The sequence below is a fragment of the Pygocentrus nattereri genome, chromosome 4, assembly GCF_015220715.1.
Source record: "Pygocentrus nattereri isolate fPygNat1 chromosome 4, fPygNat1.pri, whole genome shotgun sequence".
NCBI lineage: Eukaryota > Metazoa > Chordata > Actinopteri > Characiformes > Serrasalmidae > Pygocentrus > Pygocentrus nattereri.
Window position 1 is genome coordinate 37689087 of NC_051214.1, and position 27372 is coordinate 37716458.

The 27372-nt window shown below is 38.0% G+C and overlaps 2 protein-coding genes and 1 long non-coding RNA gene across 4 annotated transcripts; 2 read left to right on the forward strand and 1 right to left on the reverse strand.

Moving 5' to 3' along the window:
* Positions 1 to 7387: 7387 nt before the first annotated feature.
* LOC108444554 lies at positions 7388 to 8548 on the forward strand. 2 transcript variants are annotated; one of them, XR_001859242.1, is made up of 3 exons: positions 7388 to 7569; positions 8002 to 8109; positions 8200 to 8548. It is a non-coding gene; the product is annotated as an uncharacterized LOC108444554 (long non-coding RNA). The 2 variants fall into 2 exon arrangements; XR_001859244.1 differs by lacking the exon at positions 7388 to 7569 and adding an exon at positions 7593 to 7746.
* Positions 8549 to 11659: 3111 nt separating this feature from the next.
* Positions 11660 to 14493, reverse strand: LOC108444545 (syntaxin-11-like). The gene is made up of 2 exons (XM_017725768.1): positions 14310 to 14493; positions 11660 to 12750 (listed from the first exon to the last, which is right to left on the reverse strand). Exon 2 carries the CDS (start codon positions 12736 to 12738, stop codon positions 11863 to 11865), a length of 876 nt encoding a protein of 291 aa, XP_017581257.1. The 5' UTR covers positions 12739 to 12750; positions 14310 to 14493; the 3' UTR covers positions 11660 to 11862.
* Positions 14494 to 15795: 1302 nt separating this feature from the next.
* LOC108444535 (syntaxin-11-like) lies at positions 15796 to 20163 on the forward strand. The gene is made up of 2 exons (XM_017725757.1): positions 15796 to 15866; positions 18601 to 20163. Exon 2 carries the CDS (start codon positions 18603 to 18605, stop codon positions 19500 to 19502), a length of 900 nt encoding a protein of 299 aa, XP_017581246.1. The 5' UTR covers positions 15796 to 15866; positions 18601 to 18602; the 3' UTR covers positions 19503 to 20163.
* The last annotated feature ends 7209 nt before the right edge of the window (positions 20164 to 27372 follow it).

Here is a 27372-nt window from a genome sequence, read left to right on the forward strand (position 1 = left end):
GGTGTGCTCAAAGCTGGAACAGAATAAAAACAAACTGGTTGGAAAGCCGTTGGTTGAGTACATGTTTTACAGTACAGAAGAGTTTGGGCTGATTGGTTCCAGAAACTGGGGAAAAAAAAAGCTTTATAGTTTGAAGCATGCTGCCATGCTTGAATTTGTCAAAAACGCCAACAACTCATTTTTCTTACATCCAAAAAAGATTGAAAATTTAGTTTCATATTTTTAACTGAACATTTTATCAACTTTGTTTTGTGTAAGTGTAAGCTCATCCTAAAATATTTGGGACAAGAAACATTTTAGACTACAAATGTTGAGAGAGAAAAAAAAACAAACCTTAACAGGTGATGCAATCATGCTTGGGTATAAAAGAAGCATCCAGTAAGGGTCTAGTCTAGACCTGCCTCCCGCTGAAAACATGTGGCATATTATGAAGTGAAAAATATGACAATGAAGGCCCAACTGAAGTCTTGGATGACAGAAGAATGACAAAAAATACCCCTCTAAAATTTATCACCTGGTGTCTTTAGACCCCAGACAATTAAAAGTGCTATTAAAGGCAAAGGTGAGGCAACACAGTGGTAAACATAACCCTGTTGCAACTTTTTGTGGACTATGCTGTAGGCATCAATTTTGTAGTACATTAAATATTGTGTTTTTTTTTTACTGTTCTCATTTTAATACAGGTGAAATAGAATCTACTAATCACTGCTGCCTGTTTTTTTTTTTTTTTCATTTTTTTGCATGACAATTATCTATGATATTTAAAGTGGCACATTACATGCAGAAGTGATAAAAGTTAATCTCAGTCAGCATTGTTGGAACTCCTCTAACAAAGCACTGTGTAAGCATTTTTTTTAATCCACATGCTTTCTTCACACATTGATTGGGAGGTTCAGTTTGGAAACCAACACATTTTCAATGCTCTAAGGCTTTGTTGATGGGGCAGAAGAAGAAGAAGAAGAAGAAGAAGAAGAAGAAGAAGATCTTTAATACGAAATCAACAACCTTAACACTTGAAACTATGTTGGGGTTTATTACCCAAAAATATGACCATTCAAATTATGCACCCTTAATGTAAAAGTGAGAGATTCTGATGGATGGAAAACAAAATACTGCTTTTGCTCATTGGGAGTATATAATTTTACTTTGCTTTGCCTGACTCAATATAAAACTAGTTAAACTGCCCCATGAAGCACAATTTTGCAGTTGAATCAGCTAAACATTTTTTTAAAGTGTGCGAATGATTTAGCATAACTGAAACAAATTGTGCTTTCTGTCTCTAGTTTTTTTGGTCTTAAAGCAAATCATTCTCATTTCACAATGTGCAGTTCATTATAACAGCCAAATAAAACTGAAAAGGCACTAAGGTGTCAATTTGCCATCACATTTCTAAAGCCAGTTCGACAAACTGATGCTGCTTCTCGCCTCTCTATTCATTGAGCTCAATTTTTCCATTAGTCACTGGCACTAATTAAAGAAGGTTCTTGCCTACCAGTAAGAATGCTGCCTTTGGACGGACAGCTGTTTCTAACAGCAGTACTCTTGACTTCCACAGACCACAGAAAGAGCTTTAGTGGTTTCTGTTGTTAGACACTGGGCAGAAAGAAAGAAAACCTAGCTATTAGTCATGTGATGCGAGTTAGAGAAGACCAAGGCACTTTGCTTTTGTAAGTAGGTGACCAGTTGAATTATACTCTCTTGTACTCTCCAAACAAGGGACATTGCAAGAAAATCTTCACTGAGGGAAATTCAGCAGCACTCAGCAAGTAAAATCTGCTTAGAAACACATTTCAATGGAATGTTACAGTAGCATTTAAACAGAACATTTTAATAAAAGGCTTAAGCATTTAAACATCTTCACAAGTAAAATGACAACGGCTTAAAATGATGAAAAATAGGTGATGCACCTTTTGCTTAGCTGTCATCTTCAATGAGAAGCCAAACAAAAGAGCCAAAATGCTCTTCTGTCCTTATGAGCAGAAAAGTACAATTATGAGGCATTCCTGAGTCACACCCCCATAAGACAATAAGACACCAACAAAAGAAGGGTACCTCATTACAGGCCAAAAATGCAAGTTTACAGGACTCTAGGGTTTTAAGAGCAAGCTACAATAGCCTATTTTGGTAACACAGGGCAAGTGCAAGTCAGATAAAGCACATTCATAGAACCGAATGAGATTATTCAGTTCACCCAGATAAATCCACCGCAGTACCAGCAGTGGGGTATCATTACTGCAGCATGTACCTGCCTCCTGCCTTCGTACGACTGTATGCGTGAAACAGTAAACATGGCATGAATGCAATGTTCCCCTGCTAAACTGACAGTCGGCTTTTCACATGGCGGGAGTTGTTTTGAGACCGCACATTTTGGCCCAATGGTGGAAAGCCTGACTCACCTTTTGCAGCTAACATGAAAGAGCTGGAAAGCTGGAGCTGTGGAGGAAAAATAGCCAAGTTTACAAGCGGTTCCAGGTCAGTTAATGAGAACACTCCCCAAGCGAACTTCATTGGGACACCACACTGTGCAGTCTGCTGAAAAGCTGCTTAACATTCCTAATTCAAATGGAACAACTTAAAAGATAGTCTTTTAAGAATGGCTGTACAGTAAGGAAAACATTAATATGCAGTATTTCCCCTGGGACATTTTTCAATAGTGGTGGTAAAGCTAAGAGAGTAGAGCTCTGGCTTGGCTGGGGTTTGTGAAATTGACATTTATAAGTTAAATGGAGACACTGTAGCACCTGGAGAATATCATTAGCGTTAGGAAGTACTTTTTCTGGAAGTACACTACATTGTCAAAAGTATTTGCTTGTCTGCCTTCACACACATACGAAATTGAGTGACATCCCATTCTTAATCCATAGGGTTTAATATGATGTCAGCCCACCCTTTGCAGCTATAACAGCTTCAACTCTTCTCGGAAGGCTTTCCACAAGGTTTAGGAGTGTGTTTATGGGAATTTTTGACCATTCTTCCAGAAGCACATTTGTGAGGTCAGACATTGATGTTGGACAAGAAGGCCTTGCTCACAATCTCTGTTCTTGTTCATCCTAAAGGTGTTTGATGGGTTTGAAGTCAGGGCTCTGTGTGGACCAGTCAAGTTCTTCCACACCAAACTTGCTCATCCATGTCTTTATGGAGCTTGCTTTGTGCACTGGTGCACAGTCATGTTGGAACAGGAAGGGGTCATCCCCAAACTATTCCCACAAAGTTGGGCGCATGAAACTATCCAAAATCTCTTGGTCTGCTGAAGTATTAAGAGTTCCTTTCACCGGAACTAAGGGGCCAAACTCCTGAAAAACAACCCCACACAATAATCCCCCCTCCACCAAACTTTACACTTGGCACAAGGCAGTCAGACAAGTTTCAGACAAGCTTCCACTTTGTTATAATAACACTGACAGTTGACTGTGGAATATTTAGTAGCGAGGAAATTTAACAACTGGACTTGTTGCACAGGTGGCATCCTATCACAGTACCATGCTGGAATTCACTGAGCTCCTGAGAGCGATCCATTCTTTCAGAAATGTTTGTAGAAGCAGTCTGCATGCCTAGGTGCTTGGTTTTACACACCTGTGGCCATGGAAGTGATTGGAACACTTGAATTCAATGATTTGGATGAGTGAATGAATACTTTTGGAAATACAGTGTAGGTGTCATGCACACTGCCACTTCTGGGATGACTGACTTCCAGCTTAAAAACAAAATGAGTCATTTATAATTCTTTAACTCACCAACTACACTGGGAACACAGAGAATTGGGAGGGTTGGAGGAGTTTAATTATGAAAGCTGTGAAATTATAACACTACATGATTTTCTAAAGGGTTTCTATATCTGAATTCCAGAGTGAATCCATTACAATGATGGAAAACACCTAATTTATTTGTAAAGCAGGTGGGCATGGCTTTAGAAAGCACTTGTAGGCTCATGTTTGTCCAGCAGGGACCACATCATCATCAATAATCACGATTTAAAAAAAATATCAAGCTAATTATTTTAGGTATCGCCCAGGCCTACTCACAAAAACAACTGGTTCAAATCATTTTACCACTATAAGACGGCCTTTTAAAGCAGCTGGTTGCAAACCCTTGTGAATCGAGTGCAGACAACCAGTTCCAGGAAATCAAGTCTTAAAGAATTCACAGTGCAAATGCTGCCCTTCAGAAAACTGCACAGAGACAAGTGAGCTGGTAGGCTGAGAATGTGATAACGACAATGATTTTCCATACAGAGCTAATGTGGTACTTCAGTATGCTGGAATATGATTTTTTTTTATTTTCATGACATATGACATAACTGTTACATAAAGAGAACATCACTTTACAGCTTTTTATTATTGTCTGGCTAAAAACACTGGATGATACCAAGCCCTATGTCATCATGTGGTTAATTAATTGAGTAATGCCTTTCTAATAATTCTCCTCCCACATGGTTTGATTCCTTTCTTTCACAGAGGAGAGCAGAGTGAGGAGCTGTGGTAATAATTTGCCCTCTTCTACACTGATGACATAAATAATCCTGAGCATACACAATTTAAGTGTTCACATATAAAATCTAATATCAAAAACTTACATGCATGTGTTCAAAGACTTTTAAATCCATTTTTATGCTAAACCATACAGGCATTCCAACCATGTAGTACATGCCTGTAGCAGTAGTAGCCTTGATCTCAAATGAGTCCCATGAGAGATCACATATCCAGCTGATATGTATATGTAGCCTATTTAGTAATATACAGCTAGACACTTAACTGAATAAATCATAATATTAACTGCAAAATGAATGCATTTAAAATCGAACAGCAACTTTTCCATTAATTACTTTATTTGTAATAACTACATAAAGAAATTGCACCAAAAGTATAGCTTGTGCGAATATTTTCTGTACATTCAAAACCAAAGTCTGTTCAAGCCATTTTAAGCTGAACAGAGGAACCCAAACACAAATGGTCTTACAAAACTGCTCATTTCCATTAGACTATATAGGCAAAGGAACTCTGGTTCAGACCTGGCTGCAACCTTTTTTGTTTTGTGCTATCATGGAGACCCCTACTGGTAAGGCATGAGAATTACTGTGGAGCTGAAGAGAATCATCACTCTTTAGGGTCAAACATGAGGCAACGACCACCAGGCATCAACCCAACATATCTGAGAATAACTTCAAATAGTGACTGAAGCAATAATGTGTTAATACATTATTGAAGTTGCATATCTGCAATTTATTTTAGCAGAACATGTTACGTGCTCAAGATTAAAAGGTGACAGTAATAGTTTTCTATAGAAAAACTGAAGTCCGACGAAGTTAACTGCAGTGTTGAATCTAGTCATTCCGAAATAGATTTATAAGTGAAAGGAAATATGGCACTAATACATGTGTTTGTATCATATTTATACCAAAAACACTTTTAAGTTATACATCTTTACTGGTCTAATTTGCTTGAGTCCAAAGCAAAATGACTATCACTTTATCTTCTTGCAACATTTGGACACCCAAAGACTATTTTTCCAAAACAAAAATGTCACCAACCAGCTATATACAAGCATATCTCAATAAATTAGAATATCATCCAAAAGTTAATCTATTTCAGTAATTCAATTTAAAAAGTGAGACTCATATTATATAGATTCATTACACACAGTGATCTATTTCAAGTGTTTATTTCTTTTAATGTTGATGATTATGGCCTATAGCCAATGAAAGCCCAAAAGTCAGTATCTCAAAATTAGAATATTATATAAGACCAATTTTAAAAAAAGATTTTTAATACATAAATATTGGCCTACTGAAAAGTATGTACAGTATATACACTCGAGACTCAGGGCACCTTTTGCATGAATTACTGCATCAATGTGGCATGGCGTGAAGGTGATATGGAAGCCCAGGTTGCTTTGATGGCGGCCTTCAGCTCGTCTGCATTGTTGGGTCTGGTGTCTCTCATCTTCCTCTTAACAATATCCCATAGATTCCCTATGGGGTTTAGGTCAGGTGAGTTTGCTGGCCAATCAAGCACAGTGATACTGTGCTTATTAAACCTGGTTTTGGTACTTCTGGCAGTGTGGGCAGGTGCCAAGTCCTGCTGGAAAATGAAATCCACATCTCCATAAAGCTCGTCAGCAGAGGGAAGCATGGAGTGCCCTAAAATGTCCTGGTAGACGGCTGCGCTGACTTTGGACTTGATATAACACAGTGGACCAACACCAGCAGATGACATGGCTCCCCAAACCAACAATGATTGTGGAAACTTCACACTAGACCTCAAGCAGCTTGGACTGTGTACCTCTCCACTCTTCCTCCAGACTCTAGGACCTTGATTTCCATATGAAATGCAAAATTTACTTTCATCTGAAAACAGGACTTTGGACCACTGAGCAACAGTCCAGTCCTTTTTCTCCTTGGCCCAGGTAAGACGCTTCTGATATTGTCTCTGGGTCATGAGTGGCTTGACACAAGGAATGTGACAGATGTAGCCCATGTCATGGATACGTCTGTGTGTGGTGGCTCTTTAAGCACTGACTCCAGTAGCAGTCCACTCCTTGTCAATCTCCCCCAAATTCTTGAATCGCCTTTTCTTGACAATCATCTATGGGGTATTGTCAAAAGGAAGATGAGAGACCCCACGATGCAGATGAGCAGAAGGCCGGTATCAAAGCAACCTGGCCTTCCATAACACCTCAACAGTGCCACAGGCTGATCGCCTCCATGCCATGTCGCACTGATGCAGTAATTCATGCAAAAGGTGCCCCTACCAAGTACTGAGTGCACATACTGTACATACTTTTCAGTAGGCCAACATTTACATATTAAAAATATTTTTTTTTAATTGGTCTTAAATAATGTTCTCATTTTCTGAGATACTGACCTTTGGGTTTTCATTGGCTGTAGGCCATAATCAACATTAAAAGAAATAAACGGCTGCAATACATCCCTCTGTGTGTAATGAATCTATATATGAGTCTCACTTTTTGAATTGAATTACTGAAATAAATGAACTTTTCGATGATACTCTAATTAAATTAAAGTTACCCTTTACTTAACTAGCTCTGTTAATAATGACAACTAAATGCCAAGTGCCAACAGGTAAAGTTAGGTAACCTATGCTGAATGATTAGTTTACCAGGCAAAGTAAGCAGGTATATAGAAATATATTCAAACAACAATCTACACAAGTAACCTAAACAAGATATGAGAAAACGAGTAAAGACTAACGTTAACCTAGCTAGCATGCTAATTGCCCAAAAAGCCTTTCGGTACAGCCCAAGACTAAGGTTAGCTGGATAATATCAAAAACGCTTTTCTTAAACACTCGCATTTGCTCTTCACAGTGAATTAATATGCAATGAGGAAGTCAGAGGAAGATGACTTCTCAACTTGAAGGTAGCAAGAGTAGTCCGTTGAATTCGGAGCAGAAGCCGAGTCGTTTTACCTGCTGCGGTCTCTCTTCTGCCAGTCTATCACCAAAGCCTGCCGCATTGAGTTAACAAGGCCAAGGACCGCTACACTGACAAAGCCTGCAATCGAAACAAACTCGTCAGGATGTTGGGTCTATACTACGGACAGCGGGCCTGACGGTAATCCCGAGTTAGCAGAGGCCTCTGATATTTTCGGATATGTTTTATTTTTACGACTCTAACAGTTGATGAGTCCTGTAGTTGGTCAACGATGTAGTTAGTTAACTCTACCAGTGATTCAGGCAGTGGCCAATGAAAGAATAAGAGTAAAGAGGCGGAGAAACTGCTTAAACACAGGTAGTGTCGCTCTCTACAGTTCCAGCTGGCAGTTTGTAGTATTTTTTCTTTAGCGTTTCTCCCCCAACACTGAATCCCAGTTTGCGTTTTCGCTACATTTCTGCGCATATGCTTAAAATCGCAAACGGGGGTACATAAATGTATTTCAGCTCAATTCCTATGGGAAAAGTTTACATTTAAGCTTAACTGGTTAAACCGAGGACTCCTGCTTTGTGAAATACACTCAGGTCTTTTGTTTGTATCACGTGATAACAGGAGCGCTCTGGGATTTTTCGCAGCCGAAACTCGTGTTATACTCTGTCTTATCGCCTGGGCGCTCTCATGACCAGCAGGAAATCCTGTTATAAAAGACTGACGTTAAGTGTGAGATGCTCCCCATTTTTAAAATCTGTCATTTTAAAGGTCGTATAGTGTACTCTCTCAGAGCTAACACGCTTTTTTCACTTGTCATAGGTGCCAAGATGGAAATTCCAGGATGTGTCCAGCATGTGGACAGCGCTAATCACACGACGGAGTCCAGACTGAAGGAAGGAATGATTTGTGGAACAGTTCCTTCACAGAACGTCAGATAACGTCTACAGAGCGAAAAAACGATGATAAAGGAAAATAACTATAGCCACGAACTGTATTAGCCATGTTATGTTTGAGTTGGCTGTGTCTGAAATGTAATATTGTAGTGTAGATATATCAGAAACGCGTAGAGAGAAGAATTTACCACACTTTAATGTCTTATGGGTTTCTCAGACGCCAGAGGGCGCTCCTTACCAAAATGAATGGATTAAATTGGAGCATTTAAGCAAAACCATTGTTTCTAAATGCTTGAACATTTTGAATGTAAAACACATGTAAAACACAATGTGTAAACACAGAACAGCATGAAACATTTTAACACGGTTGTTATATTTTTAAGAGCTTTTGAAATCCAGTTATAGAAGTTTAAATGTCTCATGTCTATGTGCCTCATGTCTATGACGTCAGTGAGCACAGCCAATGAGCTGCTCGCCAACCAATCAGCACTCATTAGCAGTAATGCTAGCTTCCTGCTGCCCAAAACCCATTAGCTGTAGAAAAAAGTTTTCTTTAGATTTTTTATTTTTAGTGAAATACATCCATCTACTTTCTAAAATTAATGTAAGGTCCTGGGTCAATGATTAGAAACTATTTAAAAATTTTGTTTTTCACTTTAGTTGGGCAGTGGTTGGCTGGAGCTTAGGGAACTGGCCCTGTGATCGGAAGGTTGCCAGTTTGATCCCTAGCGCTGACAGTCCATGACTGAGGTGTCCTTGAGCAAGACACCTAACCCTCAATTGCTCCCCGGGTGCCATGGATGGGGCTGCCCACTGCTCCAGGCAAGTGTGTTCCCTGCCCACTAGTGCGTATGTGGTGTTTCACTTCACGGATGGATTAAATGCAGAGGTGAAATATAGACAACAACAATATGACAGTCAAATTCATCCCATACTTGATTGAGCATGTCAGGTGTCACTGTACTCATGGCTCTTTCAGTGTGATTTCGGAGATCATCCAGATTTGTGGAACCAATGACGAACACTCTGAGCCATTGCAGGTTCACTGCTGATGAAAATCACAGTGCTCAGTTATGACGGATTCACTCTTAATGAAGTGGAGAACGCAAACCGCTTTCTGCTCAGGAGTCACGTCTCCTCTCCACTGACTGAAGGGAGTCATCTTCCAGTGACACTCATGAACTCTATGACCCCCTCTTTCAATTCTTATGTGATTGGTTCCAAGGCGCCTCATGGCTGTAAATATATGGTGTTTTGAAATCAGATGAATCTTTTTGAACCTGTATATTCAACATTTCACATACTGTATAGCATTAGTCCAGTAAAACAGGACTATTCATGCTTTCTTTGTAATCAAACGTGCAGTTGGGAATGTTTTTAAGTACTGACGATATCCACGATTTTCCAAGAAAAGCATAATGAAATATTGTGATATCATTTATCACAGTGATGATAAATATTGTCATATCTCCCAGCCCTACATTCTAGCCTTGTTATAAAACCTTTTAACCAACATTTTATACGGAAAAGATACAGATACAACATTGTAACATATCTCTGTCTTATCTCTGCCTTTGTGTCTCAGACACAATTCGGTTGTGGGTACCTTCATCACAATGCTGCCTTCTTAGGAACTGAGTTGTGAGATAGCATATCTCTGTGTACATAAATGTAAAAATGTGTAGCAGTTTAGGGCCTGCTTTTAAGAAAACACTGTGATCCTCTGTTTTTCTGGGGTAGGAGAGGGGCAGTCAGAAAGGAGAGGCATGACAGGAACAGTAATAAATATTTTTAGGCACAGCACCGTAAAAGGGTCTTGCAGCCACATTCTTGACTTTTCATTAGCATAATATGTATAACCAGTCAAAGCCTGTTATGGCTTCCAAATCATGACATTAGGAAAAAATCAGTTTGATAGGCAGTGTTGATCTGTACCAAATCGATAAGTTATAGTTAAATTTCAAATATACATTTTTGCCCTTGATAACATATCCAGACACCTATAATTACATTGTAAATACTGTTTTAGCCTACACATCGAGGGGCTAAAACATACAAATACATACAATCACAAAATGATTTGGTCTGTAGAAGGATCAGCAATATTCTGTCGTTGGTACCATCAACTATACCATCAAAGTACACAACCAAACATAGTTGTGATTGTAAAAGTGAATAATGGCTACATATCTGTGTTTGATAGGGTTAATCAGTGTTGGCTTGTTGTTAGCATAAGTTACATGAGCCCTGCTAACATTCTGGGCTTTGCATTTATTGTTTAGCTAACGCAGAAAACATCTAGAAATAAATACTTAGATTGCAAAAGTTAATAATCAGTCAATATCACTTGTCAATCATGAATAAGTTAGCAATATAATGTATAATTTAAGTTTCAAGAAAATCTTTGTTTTATAATTTAAAAATGGTATTATTTTTAATTTCATAAGTCAGATTTCACAAAAAGACAAACAAAATGCAGGTAAATCTACCAAGTCATCAACGAACAAAATCAGGTAAAAGGAAAAAAAAAAAACATAATAACTAACAAGGTACATTTGGAAACACAACTTAGAATTATGTCAAAATCAACTAAAACAAAACCAGAGACAAGTTAACACAACAAGCAGCAGATTTGGGGATAGTGGGATAATGGCATTGAGATAACATATACCTTAAAAACACACTCAGTAAAGTTTGATTTAGCTGGACTTCTGAATCGGTTTGATGCATTCTGGATAACAAAAAAAGCATGTACTGTACTGAGATAGGCACAGATCAAAACCGAGGCAACTAGCACTTTAAGATGGACCTCAACTGTGGTAAAATGACTGAGTGTCGACACTGCCTAGTTTATGAAATAAACAGGTTCCTCTAGTAAAGGTTCCTCTTCCGGGGAAGTAAATGCAATTCCACTTCTGATTAACACTGTTTACATCTCAGTGACTGCACTTCACAGAATTCTTGACAAATCGATAAAAATTCTTTAAAAATTCTAGCATTAAGGGCCTGACAATGTCTAATGAAAACATATCAAAAACAGTAGATCAAACTTACAAACTATATCATAGAAACTCTCTTTAATTTCTTTCGATGGTCTCTTGTTTATCATCCTTTGTTAAAAAGTCACCAAACATTTTTAAGATACAAAATATGGAAAACCGAATTGAATCTTGATCTCAGAATTGAAAATCCTACTAAAAGCTGAACATCTCTGCATATGTCCCAAGTGTCTATGCATATAAGCTGTGCATATGATGCAGACATTAAAATTAAAATTAACATGTGAACACAAGGCACACTTTGTTCAAAAGGTGTTTGTGCCCTGGATTTTGTCATTCACTCTTTGTAATATTCTAATTACCTTAGAGAAATCAAAGATGCAGAAGTGGACATTCACATTTTATTAAACACACATACACACACAAATATGTCCTGTTTTTTGTTTAAATTATTAAGATTTAATAGCGTGTATTTGGTCAGCTGCTTCAAAGATAGATATTCATGTAAAATATTAATATTCAAGTATCTAAAGTATAAGCAATGCAACTCTTAAATAGTAATCAGTACAATCACAGAAAAAAATACAAAATTAACGCCTCCAAAAGAAAATCTTTTTGAAGGGATTGCTCCGGTCATGCCTTTTAGCTCTTTCAAACTTCATCAAGACACCCTTCATTGCTGCATCGGTGTTTTGGACATTTGTCTGAATGTAGTCAATCAGTGAGCTCTGTTCTTCCACCAGCATGGCCACATCTAGGAACAGTTCATGGATGCCCTTGATGCGCTTCTCCAACTCCAGTAGGTCACGGTGTCTGCTTTCAATCTGGTCGAGTGCAGAGCGTGCCGTTTTCCCCTCCGAGAGCATATTTACACTAAACACATTCCACTGGCCGTTCTCCAGCATCTCCTCAATCTGCTCACCTGTCACCTCTCGGCCCACAATCTCCATCTGCCGCTGGATGTGCTGTTTGCACGTCTCTCTGTGGCTCATCTCAGCTTCATTGTATGCCAACATTGCTTCTCGGAAGCTGCTGCTCAGGCCAGTGTACTGAGTACGGGCAATTCTAGAAATGGCTGCGTCAGCGCCGTGCTGTTTCTCCAGTTCCTTGGTATGCTCATCCATCTTCCGTAGACACACCATCAGGTCTTCAGCACGGGCTTTGATTTTAGCAGCGATGGCACTTGAGTCCTGCTGAACAACAGTCGGTGTGGAGTTTGGAAGCTCAGTGTAAATGCGAGCATTCTGAACTTGGAGATGCTTCACATCCAGGATGATGAGCTGAACATCACGCCGAATGCCACGAGCCTCTTCAAACACGGCCTCTATCTCGGAGTCATTGCTGTCCTGCTGAGGAGCTTCTCCATGAGTGTTATGTGAGGGAAGGTAAGCTGCAGCACTCTCTAGCTCCTCCACATGGCCGTTTGATTGGGACAAAGCATGAAGATGGCTTAGTCTGTCCCTCATAGTGGTGAAAATCTGAAGAGAGAGAAATGAATTGAAGTTGAAACACTACATTCATGTACAATTAACTCGTTTAATCCCACTGGTTATGAACATACAATTTGAGTTTTTGATGCTTTTGTTTTTACTGAAAGGCAAACTATAAATTGTAATTTGTCTTTATTCTATGTAACTATGTTATGTTATTAATTCTATGTAAATATCGCAATATTTGGGACGTACAGTCTTTGAAAGGACTGTAATTGTTATTTTAATAAGATTGTTCTGCCACAGTTACATCATGTTCACAGGAGATGCAAATGCAGTCACAACTGTGACTGGTGGGATAGCACAATGAGCCTGATACTAAAATACAATATACAACTAAAAAGTCATCTACAACATGCAAACAATTACTAAGTTTTTATTCATAATGTCTATGAATTGTATGTAAATAATTGTATAATAATAAATGTATAATAAATAAATAAATAAATCTAAATAAATGTATAATAATTCAAGTGGAAGGATCTATTAAAACCTATTTAACAGTTATATAATTACTACTAATCTTTAACACAATACTGACAAAAGTGATAATGATTAGGTTGTTAATTACTAAGTCTTTTTATTATAAGGCCAATAAATCAATGAGATAAAATATAATATAAAAGTTAGAATGAGGTAGTGCAAAGATCCATTACAGAGCTGTACTATGTAAACATTGCAGTCTGACTACACTAACAAATAACACTGGACCTTTGTACTTCCTCACTCCAGTTGCACCATTATATTCCTCTACTACTCACAGGCTACTCACAGACTAGTTTACACTACTTTTATAGCTTATTTTATTTATATCTAACCTTTTCACTATTTTTTAAAACAGCTTTTTGAAAAAAGTACACAGTGTGTATCATATGGGGCCGTCCGTGGAATAAAACTAGTCCAGTTACTAGGTTTTCTTCTAATAGTTACAGTATGTTGTACAGCCTGTGTGTGGAGTCCAGTCCATAGGGACCCCTAAACAGTCCACATTTTTGTAGACCCTAACTCCTGTTCAAGCTAAGGAACAATCTACAACAATCTCATCAGCTACATAACAAACCCTTACTGAGTTGAAGTGAGCATGATGGAGCAGGGAAACCCCCAAAATGTATAGGGCACCTTCAGGACCACAGCTCTACAACCAAGCCCAGGTTTACTGCTGGATCAGAATAAAAATGTGAACTGGACTGGGGTAAAAACAAAGGGACACTCACAGGTGTTTTTCAACTGCCTCTGAGAAACTGCATGTGATCACCCTGCCAAACAAGACAGACTCGTTTGTGGACTAATCAGACTAACGTCTCCCCTAAAGGTTTAGTTTCATCAGTCTGACATGTGGTTTCATTTATTTATTTATTAAGCCCGTTGTATCCAGTTCTCTCCTGCTTACTCACAGGCTAGACTGAAAATAACGTCCACAGCTCCAGACCAGCAACAAGAATTGAGAAATTCATCCAACCGAGCTTAAGATACACTGTGTGTTCCCACATGATGAAAGCAGCAATATTTTTGCTACGATACCATCGGATATGCACTGAGGGCCTTACCTGTTTTACAGTGCTCCGCAGTTTGTCATCATAAAGCCCACCACCAGACTGTCTATCTTCTGAAGGTCTTCCTCACAGGACTACTACACGTTATTGTGGCTCACCATGACTGTAAACACCCACTTTACAAGCGCATAAAGCTGCACCTGCGCCACACACCCAGACAACACAACCTTCCAGCTGCTCACAGTGCGGAAATTCAGCTTACGTAGCTCTCACTTTATCCTCCGCCCTAAAACGCAGGTATGACGCTACTGTCACTCACCTGCAGAGGGCAGCACGCTGCGGAGCCTGGAGACGCCCCCTAGTGTCCGGGTTTAACAACGACAATACAGAAAATCGACAGAAAATCAGTTTCAGAGTTGGAGAATAAAAACGTTTACCTTGAAATTATAAACGTCCAAAGAAAAACCTTTTAATTTTCCGTGTTTTTCCGAGATTTTTACGTCATTTGAGTGGAGCAGCTGCCATTTACAACTCGTAAACATTTCATGATGAATGGACCCAAATAAAAGCATTTGCAGTTCAATGTCAAATCAGACTAATAATATTGTTCTCTGGAAATAACGCGAATACATGATGATACAACGATGTGATGTTAAAAGACTGAAATAGTTATTTTATATGGCGCAGCATTCATTAACTATTACCACTGATAATAGTGACAATAATAATATAAATACGGTTTAATGTATACAGTGACTATTGGAGTCTTAATCAACAAGCCTGAAAAATAATAGTAAGCTAACAGTTTACACTGTTAAATAAAGGTTCTGTGCAGGGACATTTTCGTTCATCAAGGTACATACAGTGTAAACGTCCCCTCAAAGGTAAAACAGTGCTTTTAAGGTCCAGTTTATAGTGGAAAAGTGCATATTTGTGCTTTTTTATAACCAAATGTTTTACAATAGAGCAATAAAATAAAATGCCTGGAGATGAGACGGGGGGTGTGAAGTCAATACAACTTGGAAAACATCATTTTAATATAGTACAAATTTGTTCCCTGACCAAAGGTACTGAGATGTCCCCTTGAGGATACCACCCCACTGACAAGATGGATACTTTCCTGAGAGTATGTGGGGCAGATTTTTGTTGTTTTAACTTGTAGACGTTCACTTAAAATAATTGCAGTAAAAGTTGACTTTCTTAGATTGAGACATCAAAAGGCACTATATACATTAAACAGCGTTGTTTGTGACTTACTTCTTAAAGTTTCTTAGTTTACCTAAAGAAGCCTCACACTAGGTGAAGCAGATGAGCGCCTGCGATGTTTATAACGAGGACTTGACGTTTTCTATAATGTGCACGTCTTTAGAATCTATTCCTAGTTAAGCTTCATTCCGAAGAAAGACATCACTGAGCCTACTGTGTCACACGAAAACCAGCCCAGTGGCGCTATTTGCGCGCGTCGTGCGTAAGAGGTGCGTCCTGGAACGCGCATTCCTTTGCGCGCTCTCTTAAACGACGCTCCCCCTACTCTTGGCAAAGTTGAGTCACTGAAGATATGGCCCGACCTCGAGCTCTTCACATTTGAGAATCTGCGGGAAAACCATTGAGGTAATGTGGTGCTAAATGTTGAGTCGTATAGGATGTTTTAATGGTGTTTTATTGCGTTAGCAGCGCTGGAAAAGTGGCGTGTGAACTGTTCATATACAGAAACATAAAACATCTAAAACTGTGACTCGGAGGGATTATTATTAGCATCTTATGTAATTATGTTTTATAAATCAGAATCTCTAGTGTTAACTCAAGTCCAAACTGGACCCAAATGATCATTATAAGACTGTAGGCGTTCATCCAACACTGAATTCAAACATTCAGGTGACTGTTGATGAGATTACAAGTTTGTTTTTCAAGGTTGTTTGTTCTGGACCTCAGTTGTTCTCTTTAGGAGGTAAAATACATACATGATTTTGTTCGTTTATTTATTATACAAATGTGCACATAGATTTTGCACCCAGACTTTTTTTTTATAAATATACACACTTTTAATACATTATGTGCTCTTCAGTAATTTCCTAACCAAAGTGTCTTCATGCAAGAATGTCAGCAAGATCTAAGATCTAAACTATTTATCCAAACTTGTTTGGTGAGTGACGCCACCCTTGAATAGTTCTGCTCAGAAAAACTTGTCCTGTGACTGCACTCTTTCAGTGGTAGACAGGAAAAAACCTGACCCTGTCTACCTGTAAACCAATGCAAATGGAGCTTTTGTTTCATTAGAGGTGTCACTCTGCATTTGAAGAGTTTGTTCTGAAAAGCTGGAAAATCCACTTGCAATATCTTTGCATATAAAGAGCTTCAAAAAGGATATTGACATCATATGTATGTATATTCAGAATACAGCACTGATATTTCTTGTAGGTGTAAAATCACAATGTTAACTATATATCACGAAAAAGACAAAACACATTTTGGAACATTCATTTCTCTATTGAGTTATATTTTAGAGACCACTGGGTGCTTCAAGCATCATCACCAAGCTATGAGCAAGCTAAGTTACTCTTGAAGTATTGGGCAGTAGTGTCGAGCTGCAAAACTGCAGACGAAGCCCCAAGGAGGACAAAGTCTCAGCTTGGGCAGAAAAAGTCCCCAGCTTGGATGACTGTTAGCCAGATATAGAGCAAGCTTTAGAGACACTTTATCTAGACACTTTATCCACTGCTCTAAGTCAATATCATGCTGCTATAGCAAACTTGCACTCTGGACTTCATATTGCTGCTAACTTCCTACTCTCCCTCTCTTGTGTACTTTCTATTTATTTATCTATTTTAATAACAGCTCTTGGGTGTAAACTGGACCATGAGATCTTAATTTCGTTCCACCTCATGTACCATGCGATGCGAATGACAATAAAATCTCCTTGAATCCTTGAATCCTTGAATCCTTGAAGCTACTTGAGAAGCTACCCAAAATGTTTGTGAGCTTACATTAGAAGTAAAATCCACACATTTTCCAAAATGTTTGCATAATTAAAGTCATTCAGAGTGATTTGATGTGAAATGCTCTGTTGTAGAGAAATGTATCAACTCTGATTTCTTCTCAGCCATTTTATTTACTAGCCAAAACCATCAGTGAACCTACACACTGGTGGTAAACCTGAAAACTTATGTTTTCTTTGGGCACTATTTTGTCTTACAACACCCTGTTTGTACCTCTCTGCCATTAATGGATTTTAAATATGTTTTAAGCCAAAAACCTTCTCAAAACTATGATAAATACAGTGTCTCAGACATAAGGCAGTGTATTTATAAGCATTTCATAAAATACCTTTCTGTAAGGGAGCTTATACAGGCCTTTAACTCTTCAGACATCTGGTTTTTTATCACCACCACTGTCAACAATTCTTACTCTACACTGTTAGAAATAAAGGTACCATTCAAGTACATGATTCGTTCATCAGGGTACAAGCAATGCAAATGTACCCGCAAAAGTACAGCAGTGGTTTTAAGGTCCAATGGTGTACCTTAAATAAATTTTTCCTAGTGGAAAAGTAGATATTTGTATCTTTTTATAAACTAATGTTTTAAAACAGAACAATAAAATAAAAGCCTGGGGATGAGACGGGGTGTGTGAAGTCAGTACAACTTAGAAAATATAATTTCAATGGGTTATGGTACAGTTATGTTCCCTGACTAAAGGTACTGAGATGTCCCACTGAGGGTACCACCACAGTGACAAAAAGGTAAAGCCCCAGTGACAGTGTCATACCTTTTTTCTGAGAGTGTATAAATGAAACATTTCACATCGAACTACTCCAAACTACTTTGTTTACATCTTAAATGTTTATACAGAAATGTTGCAAAAAAGAAAAATAAAAACCTTTAATGTTGGTTAAATAAAATGGTTCATGGTTAGGTTAATTATGTTCCCAATAACATTCAAGATGAAATGGTAAAGGTTATAATTAAGCACAAGTTTAGCCATGCCCCAAACCTTACAAGAAGAACAAGTGATTTAAATGATCCTAGTTTTTGTAATTACTTAACTACAGCATACATTTCCTGAAACTGTGTATTTGCTGCTTTGTAAGTTACCTTACCAACACTTTAGCTAGTAAACCCTAGTAAACCTTGGTAACTTTCACCCAAGCTGAGGCATTGCTTGATATCATCTGGCTAGATGTCATTCATACTGGCAACTATAAGCACTTTAAATGTTGAATGTAAGACATACATGGTGGTTATATGAATAGTGCAGCCAATACGAAATCAAAAATGCTAATGAATGTATAATAAGAGCATAATTAGGAATGCCATTCACCTTTCTCTTTCATTCTCACTTAATGCAGCCATGAGGGACAGACTGATTGACCTACAGACTTTCTCTGAGTCTAGCAGCAATCAAGAGGAGCAGGAATATGCAGAGTCCATCTCTGACTCATTCAGCAATGTGGACTTGGAAGATGACTTCCATCCGCAGGCAATCATTTTTGACAACAGCGATGAGATGGATGCTGTGCTCGATGAGGCTCAGGAGACAAGGTGCAAGATCCAGCTCATGCGCCTGGAGGTGAAACGGCTCAGAGATCAAAACTCACGCATCCTTACGGAGCCCACTCGCACCAGCACCATAAAGAGAGACTCCAATGCCATCGCTGCTGACATTAAGACTCGCGGGGAGGACCTGCTGGTAAGGCTTCGCAAAATTGACTCTCGTGCCAAAGAGCTGGAAGAAGAGCATGGCGTCAACTCAGCTGTTGCTAGAATTGCCAGAACACAGTACGCCGGCTTGAGCAACAATTTTCGAGACGTGATGATGGAATACAATGACACAGAGATGAGCCACAAGGAGTCATGCAAACAGCACATCCAACGGCAGATGGAGATTGTGGGCCAAGAGGTGACAGGTGAGCAGATTGAGGAGATGCTTGAGAACGGCCAGTGGAACATCTTCTCTGAAAATGTGATTTCGGAAGGGAAAACTGCACGCTCTGCAGTCAACCAGATCGAAAGCAGACACCGTGACCTGCTGGAGTTGGAGAAACGAATCAAGAGTATCCATGAGGTGTTCCTAGATGTGGCCATGCTGGTGGAAGAGCAAGGGCCCATGATAGATTATATCTTCGCCAATGTTCAGAAAACCGATGCCATGCTTGGTGAGGCCCTGATTAGACTTGGCAGAGCCAAGAGACATGACAGCAACAATCCATTTAAGAAGATGTTCTGTAGCTGCTTCCCATGCGTCAAGTGATTTGGTTGGGCAAAGATGTTGGACTTTTGGCTTTTACTGAAATATTTAGTTCCAGTTTGTCACAAGCAGTTTTCCCAGTTTGTCTCATCATGTTTTGAGCACATAAAAGATAATATGCAGTTAGCGTCTTCCAATTACATTACTTTTCACACAATGAAGATGTTTTCCACAAGTTTATCTGTTCAGCATCTCCTGTTGAGTGTGTATTGGCAAGAAACCTGTGTTTAATAATCAGTTTCACTAATTTAGAGTTGATTTTAAAATACAGAGAGCTATTACAGACCACTAAGCTTGTACATATATTTAATACACCTTATGTGTAAACATAATGTATCTTCATGACAAACATGATCCTGTATCTTGAAATGCAAGATATCTAGCTGTGTTTATGCTGAAGTTAAATATGATATTTAATAAGTAGACTGAGTCAGTGAAATCAGACTATCCAGTTCAGAGCATGACATTACTCACCATATAAAGTGCATTCGTTATACTGTTAAACCTGAATTGTATTCTTCAATTAATGTATTATGTACTGTAGATTATGTGTACGTCAGCCTTTGTTATCTTGTAGTTCTGTTTAGATGGTTAATTGTTCATTTAATCTGGGAAGTACAGCAAAATTCATGTATATAACAGACAATAAAGCTTAAAATATCAAGGTGTTCTTTTTGTCTGGGCAGTGATGAAACATGAATAGCAGACAATTGCTGAACTGACTTAAAGCACACAAATAACATGCCAACATATCTCACAGCTAAAGCAGTCATAGCTAAAGGTCAAAACCTTCTTTTTTTACTGGACAAGGGAAAAAAGCTCTTAATTTTGAAGGGTAATTTTAAACAATTTCTGTTAGTCCAAGAGCAGCTGGCATTTTCTAATTCTGTACAAACAAAAATGGAGATACAACCTTTTATTCTGACAGTCTCAATATTGTGGAAAATGTTTTAGGCCCCAGAGAAAATCAGAATTAAAAAAGCTTTTTATTTGGGTAATAAATGTTTGTTTGCCCAGAAAATACTAATATTAGAACAGATAAAATTTATATTAATACAATAAGCAGTTATTTCATGCATTAATATTCATTTAACCATTTACACACCTTCCACACCACAGGGTTAATTGTAATTACTATCCAACACTTGGTTTGGCAAATCAATACTACAGTATGTTAAAGCAAGTGTGCTGGTAATGAAATGTAACAAATCCAAGTGATGGCTGGTGGCATCAAGGAGAAATCTAGAACCAAACTTTGCTTTTTAAACCAGCTCTCAAGACATCAACTACCTCAAACTTCAAAATGGGAAATTCGTTTTATTTTTTATTGTATTTATATGTATTTACTGCGATAGACTGGTGGCCTGTCCATGGTGTATCCTGTATTCCACTGAATGACCACTGGGATAGGCTCCAGCATCCACCCCGTGACCCAGAAGGATAAGCGGTTTAGAAAAAAGATAACTGGTTTAAAACATGTGCGTAGGTGGCTAAGACTTCATCACAGTACTGTATATACATGTAAATGTCTTAGACACGTTAACAAAAACCCAGCAGTAAGACAGACATAACACTCTGTGTTTTTGCCTGTAAGGAGCATCATTTAACATTAAAATAAATGAAAATACTCATAAATACAGAAAAAGTAGTAAGACTTTTTGTGGACATAGTAATTGAAATCTTGTGAGCTGTTTAGAAGAACAAAGGTTTGGTTTACTGACTTCCCTCCAATGTTTTTTTTTCCCAATCCACCACCATTTAGATAGTGTGTAGTCCAGCAGGACTGAAAAAAAGTTAACACATCCTCCACAGGGAGCAAATAAAATTGTTTAAAAATTTCTAAACTTGCTGAGTTTAATATATTAAAAAGGTAAAAATAAATAATAAAGGATTTATGACAATAAATGAATTAAGTATGCCCTTTGCACATTTTTTTCCCTGAATATGTTTAGTTCAGCAAATAAACAATAATTGTGCATTAACCTATCCAGAAATCTGTTCTCTAGAGGAGGTTAACTTATTTTAACTTTGAAAATCAACCATGGTGACCAGACTTTTGCATAAACTGGGATTAAGCCAGTCATGCTGGATCTGAAGTCCAGTTCTAGGCTTAATCCTGGTCTGGGACATATCTTGATGTATCTTCTAACCTGGTCATATGTGAAAAATTTCCACATACCTTTCTTCCTTGATTTAGTACATCTCTGCTACCCTTAAGAATGAGGAAAAGATACTCTAGAAAATTCCAACTTCAGGTCTGTGCACAAGGACATCTACTGCTAACTGAGGCACAGTTCATCTCCACCTCTAATGAGGTGATGAGGTATCTGAGTAAGTAAATTAAAAGATTTTAAACCTTTGTTAAAAATAAAAACAAACGCACACATACATAAACACATTACTGTGTGCAGATCACATACTTCTTGCTGTAATTGCCAGGAAACCACACAGACTGATTATCAATTTGATCTGTTCTAGACAAAAGCCTAGTCATTAAACCTCAACGATGTGATTAATTCATCAGGAAACTGCAGTGGGCGAACACAAACTTACTGATATCAAACTCTGACCTGTACATTCATGTGAAGTCAATGTGCAATGCAGTGGGCCAGGGAGTTCCCCATTTGTTTAAATGAGAGTTCACTTCTATGACCTGCAGGCTGTTAGTGGAAAGGACCTCAGCAAGCAGGACTGGAAGCCGTCCTAATGAGAATAAAGATAATAATTTCCTTCAGCACACAAGCCATCTGTAAAGAACATGCCACCATGGAGGACAACCAGGAGTGTTCATTGCCAAAATGGGACCTATATAGGAGGAAGAAAAAAATACTTCTAAGTATTCTAGTTCTAAGATGTTAATGTATCAAGATTTATTAGATTTATCTGTTCTAGGGCAGCTGCACCCTTAAAATAGTGCTTTTCAAATATTTTATACATAGTAATATACATACAGAGTAATATATAGAGCTGGAGCTACTCAAAGAACCATTTGGATGCAATAGAAGTGGATTAAACTGTCCAGTTGACCCTAGAAGGTTGTTGTGAAGCATCTACTTAGGAGGTTCAGGTGGACTTACCAGGTGGAAAGTTAAAGCGATTCATCAGCTCTTCCAGCAGAGGGTAGTATTGCTGGGGTCATGTCAGATACATGAGCAATTAGTCGTGCAAGATGGATGTTCAGATCAAAACTATGAGTTTTATGTGTGTTGTATGTTTATGTGAGAAAGAAAAGTAGCAAATGTGAAAGGAATCTATGGCCTAAAACATTTCATGCAAAAATAGTAGTTTTGTACAAGTCTATTGCACAGAAATGAGGTCGTCACTGATTTAATGGTTAGCCAACAAATACATAAATGTTCAACCAATGCTTTCAATTAAAATGATAATTTCATTTCCAATAAATGATTGATACTTGAATAGGCAGGTTTTTCATTTACAACATGTACTAATAGCCCTACTTAGTCATGCATAACGCTGACTTTTCTAGAGTCGACTCTTAGTTTCAGCTAATACTGACAGAGCTGTTGATAAAGGGAAACAGTGAAATTAAACCATCTAAAATGTTGTTTTACACAGTTTCTGAGTAGCTACAGATCACAGTGATGTGATGAAAACACAGGGCCACTGGCCAGGAGTTGACCTTGACATCCAGACATGTTGAGTCAATGATTGATCCCGCTTATGTGGATATATTTTTATTTCTCAACAAAAATAGGATATTTAGCCACATGACACAATGCTAAGGCTACAACTGACTCTTTATAAGCGTCATGTTGCTGTTGAGTGTAGCCTTAAGCTATAGTCAGGAAACATGTTTGTTAGCTAAAGGTTAGCCTATGTAGTTAGCCTCACAACAAACAAAAGCTTAAAAGCTGGGAATTATTAACTTTATGTTGATTATTATTTAAACTATGCATATGAGCTTCACACTAGTCCCAACAGAGAGGATTCATGAAGAGAGAGCCGCCATATCAACAGTGTTTCTGCAAATGGCGTCATGTGGTTTTGGGTAGAGGAAGGGGGGGGGGGGCAGTATCGCCCCTTTACGCTGACAATAGAAACTCAAATTCCATTTACATCAGAGGGAATATTTGCCCATTTTCTAAACTAAAGTCATTATTTCCCCCAGTGAACAATTACTACCAACTTGTGGCCATTTGTGTGATTGCCATGGTCTTGTGACTTAACGTGCATTCTCTGAAGAGCTGTTTTATTAAAAGGAGTTTTATTACAGGTTTGTTCAGGAGGATTTGGTGGGGTAACTGGAGAGAGATTTTCAGGTGGTCTCAGTGACATCTGTGTGAGATTTTTAATGTTGCATTCACATTCACAAGTTCGTATCCACTGTTAAACAGCCTAAAACACAAATGATGCAAAACTTATGCAGACAGGAATCATGCCAGTTTTTGCCCCATTGACTTGAATGGCCATACACAGTCTTGGTTTACCCCACATATAATCAAATATTTATTAAATTGGGCTAAAAATGTGAGGTAAATGTAAGTAAGTAGATTACATTACTGTCATATTTGTTTCATTAGGCTGTGGTTAAACATTTATTTTAAATGATTTAAGATGGTGCTGTGTTTGCTGTTTTCAGGAGCTGGGTTATTTTAGGTTTGTCAGTTATTGTTATAGTTATTATTATCAAAATTCACATTCTTTTACCCAAGACATACAAATTCATCAACATTTTCTGAAAGATATGAAAACATGTAAATATGTAAATTCAGCAATAAACTGACAACTGACCCTTCTAATTCCTCAGTCATTCCACACTACACTTCTCCACAAGGAACCCAGCTAAGGAAGTGAAAAGTGTAGTAAGGTTTTAGAAGGTTAAAAACATTTTTTATAGATATTTCCCAATTTCAATGAAATGCACAATATATTGGATGTGTAAAAATGTTGCCATAGAAGATTCCATACAAAAATTCCTAGAACAACTTTTATAGACGGGATGTGTGAGTGTGAAGAACTTTTTTAAAGTTTGAACAACCTCCACATAATGTAAACTGTCTTGGCATAAAACTTTTATGTCAAGGTTCTTCAAACTTTAAAATGTTTACACATACAGGTCTTTTTCTACACATTGTGCCTCATTCACCAACCATTTTTAAGAAAAAAAATTCTTCTCAAAACCCACTTAGGCAGTTTTCCCAAAGATTCTGACATTTGCCAGTGTTTTCTTATTTGGGATTTATTCTTAGGTAAGAGCAGAATCTACATACACTCAAGCGTACAAAGCTGTGAACAGTTCTGGGATTTAAGAACACAATCAATCTGATACAGTTTTTCTAGGCCATTTTCTCAAGAACAGATTTAAGAGAAGACTTAGGAACATATTAATGAATGAGGCCCCAGGCTCTTTAGGATATCAAAAGTGGTTCCTTTATGGCATCAATCAAATAACTCTGAGTGGCACCATTTTTAAAGAGTTTATGTGAACAGTCCTTTATATAAAGTTTATATAAAGTGCTATTTAGAAAAAAAAATAAACTTCATGTTTTGTTCCATTGTAAGTAATAAAAATGATTGTGCATGAAATGGTTAACAACATAAAAACCAATGCAGTCATGAGCACAGTGTACACTTCCTGCGTCTAATTAAACTAGAGAGGAATCACAGAGAAGGAGAATGTGGTGCCTTTAGTCTGTCTGAACAGAGTATTGAATTACAATGACCAACACAGGAAAGATGTTCATTGTGTCTGTTGATCTTGTTCTTGTCCGCTCCTTTTCTCCTTCCCCATTCTTCTCATGTCCAGCTGTCAGCCCATCAAAACCTGTTCTACTATGTTCTTTCTCTCAGATGTTTGCAGTGTTGCTTCAACAGCGTTATATTTATATATAACAGTAATATTATAAACATTAAGCCTAGTGAATGAATGACTTTTTAATTTCAGTTAATAGTTCATTCTATTAATCTGTATTAACCCGTAAAAATCGTATTATTATTCTTATTATTATTCAGTAAGTACATGGATTTTAGTGCAAACTGACTGAGCTATCTTTGGATATAAAGTGTGTAATAAAACTGTGGGCCTGCTGGTGGGCTCTGGCCATATAAGAGGTTAATAAAGAAACAACATAAACAACAACATTTATTCAACTAATTAAAAATGCCTGAGTCAGGAAATCTGTTCAATAGAAATGAGATGTTTTAGGGTAAAGTTTGAATAGACAAAAGTGCCATAAGTAGGCTAATAAGGGGACATTTTAGTAGGTTATGGGGAAATTATCTTTTTTTTCCTTGTCCAGATGATGCCACTCTTACTTTATTCAGATTAGAAGAGATAAAGTGATCAGGTTTCTCATATACTACACCATAGTAGTGCACTGAGCTACTTTTAGTTATTTTTACATGTATTAGATTAATATAGTTCAAGTAACTTGTAAAATGTTAAAACATTAGATAAAACATTTAATGGATCTCTGTTTTTAGTGACATGTAACAATATCGGACCAGAAATACAACCCCAGTTGCAATGAAGTTGGGATGTTGTGTAAAATATAAATAAAAACAGAATACGATGATTTGCAAATCCTTTTCAACCTATATACAATTGAATACACTACAAAGACAAGATATTTAATGTTCAAATGGACAAACTTTATTGTTTTTTGCAAATATTCACTCATTTTGATTTTGATGCCTGCGACACGTTCCAAAGAAGTTGGGACAGGGGCATGTTTACCACTGTGTTACATCACCTTTCCTTTTAACAACACTCAATAAGCATTTGGTAGTTGAGGACACTAATTGTTGAAGCTTTGTAGGTGGAATTCTTTTCCATTCATGCTTGATGTACAACTTCAGTTGCTCAACAGTCCGGGGTCTCTGTTGTCGTATTTTGCGCTTCATAATGCGCCACACATTTTCAATGGGAGACAGGTCTGGAGTGCAGGCAAACCAGTCTAGTACCCGTACTCTTTTACTATGAAGCCACGCTGTTGTAACATGTGCAGAATGTGGCTTGGCATTGTCTTGCTGAAATAAGCAGGGACGTCTTTGAAAAAGACGTTGCTTGGATGGCAGCATATGTTGCTCCAAAACCTGTATGTACCTTTCAGCATTAATGGTGCCTTCACAGATGTGCAAGTTACCCATGCCATGGGCACTAACACACCCCCATACCATCAGAGATGCTGGCTTTTGAACTTTGTGCTGATAACAATCCGGACAGTCCTTTTCCTCTTTGGCCTGGAGGACACGACGTCCAACAATTTGAAATGTGGACCACAGCACAGATTTCCACTTTACGTCAGTCCACCTCAGATGAGCTCGGGCCCAGAGAAGCTGGCGGTAAGATTTCTCCAGATTCTCTGAATCTTTTGATGATATTATGGACTGTAGATGATGAAATCCGTAAATTTCTTGAAATTGCACGTTGAGAAATGTTGTTCTTAAACTGTTGGACTATTTGCTCACGCAGTTGTTCACAAAGTGGTAAACTTCGCTCCCTATCCTTGCTTGTAAATGACTGAGTCTTTCCGTGATGCTCCCTTTATACCCAATCATGACACTCACCTGTTTCCAATTAACCTGTCCACCTGTGGAATGTTCCAAACAGGTGTTTTTTGAGCATTCCTCAACTTTCCCAGTCTTTTGTTGCCCCTGTCCCAACTTCTTTGGAACAAAGTTTATCTGTTTGAGCATTAAATATCTTGTCTTTGTAGTGTACTCAATTGAATATAGGTTGAAAGGGATTTGGAAATCATCGTATTCTGTTTTTATTTATGTTTTACACAACATCCCAACTTCATTGGGATTGGGATTGTAAACAAACAGCTCCTCCATGTTCAGTACACTCGTAGCAAAAAAAAATTGTATCTAGTACAAAAAACATTCTATGACTTCAGTAATAGTGGAA

Bases quoted from the DNA above. Each gene is read 5' to 3' on its own strand.
- LOC108444535 (XM_017725757.1), top strand. From the start codon at position 18,603: ATGAGGGACAGACTGATTGACCTACAGACTTTCTCTGAGTCTAGCAGC.
- LOC108444545 (XM_017725768.1), bottom strand. From the start codon at position 12,738: ATGAGGGACAGACTAAGCCATCTTCATGCTTTGTCCCAATCAAACGGC.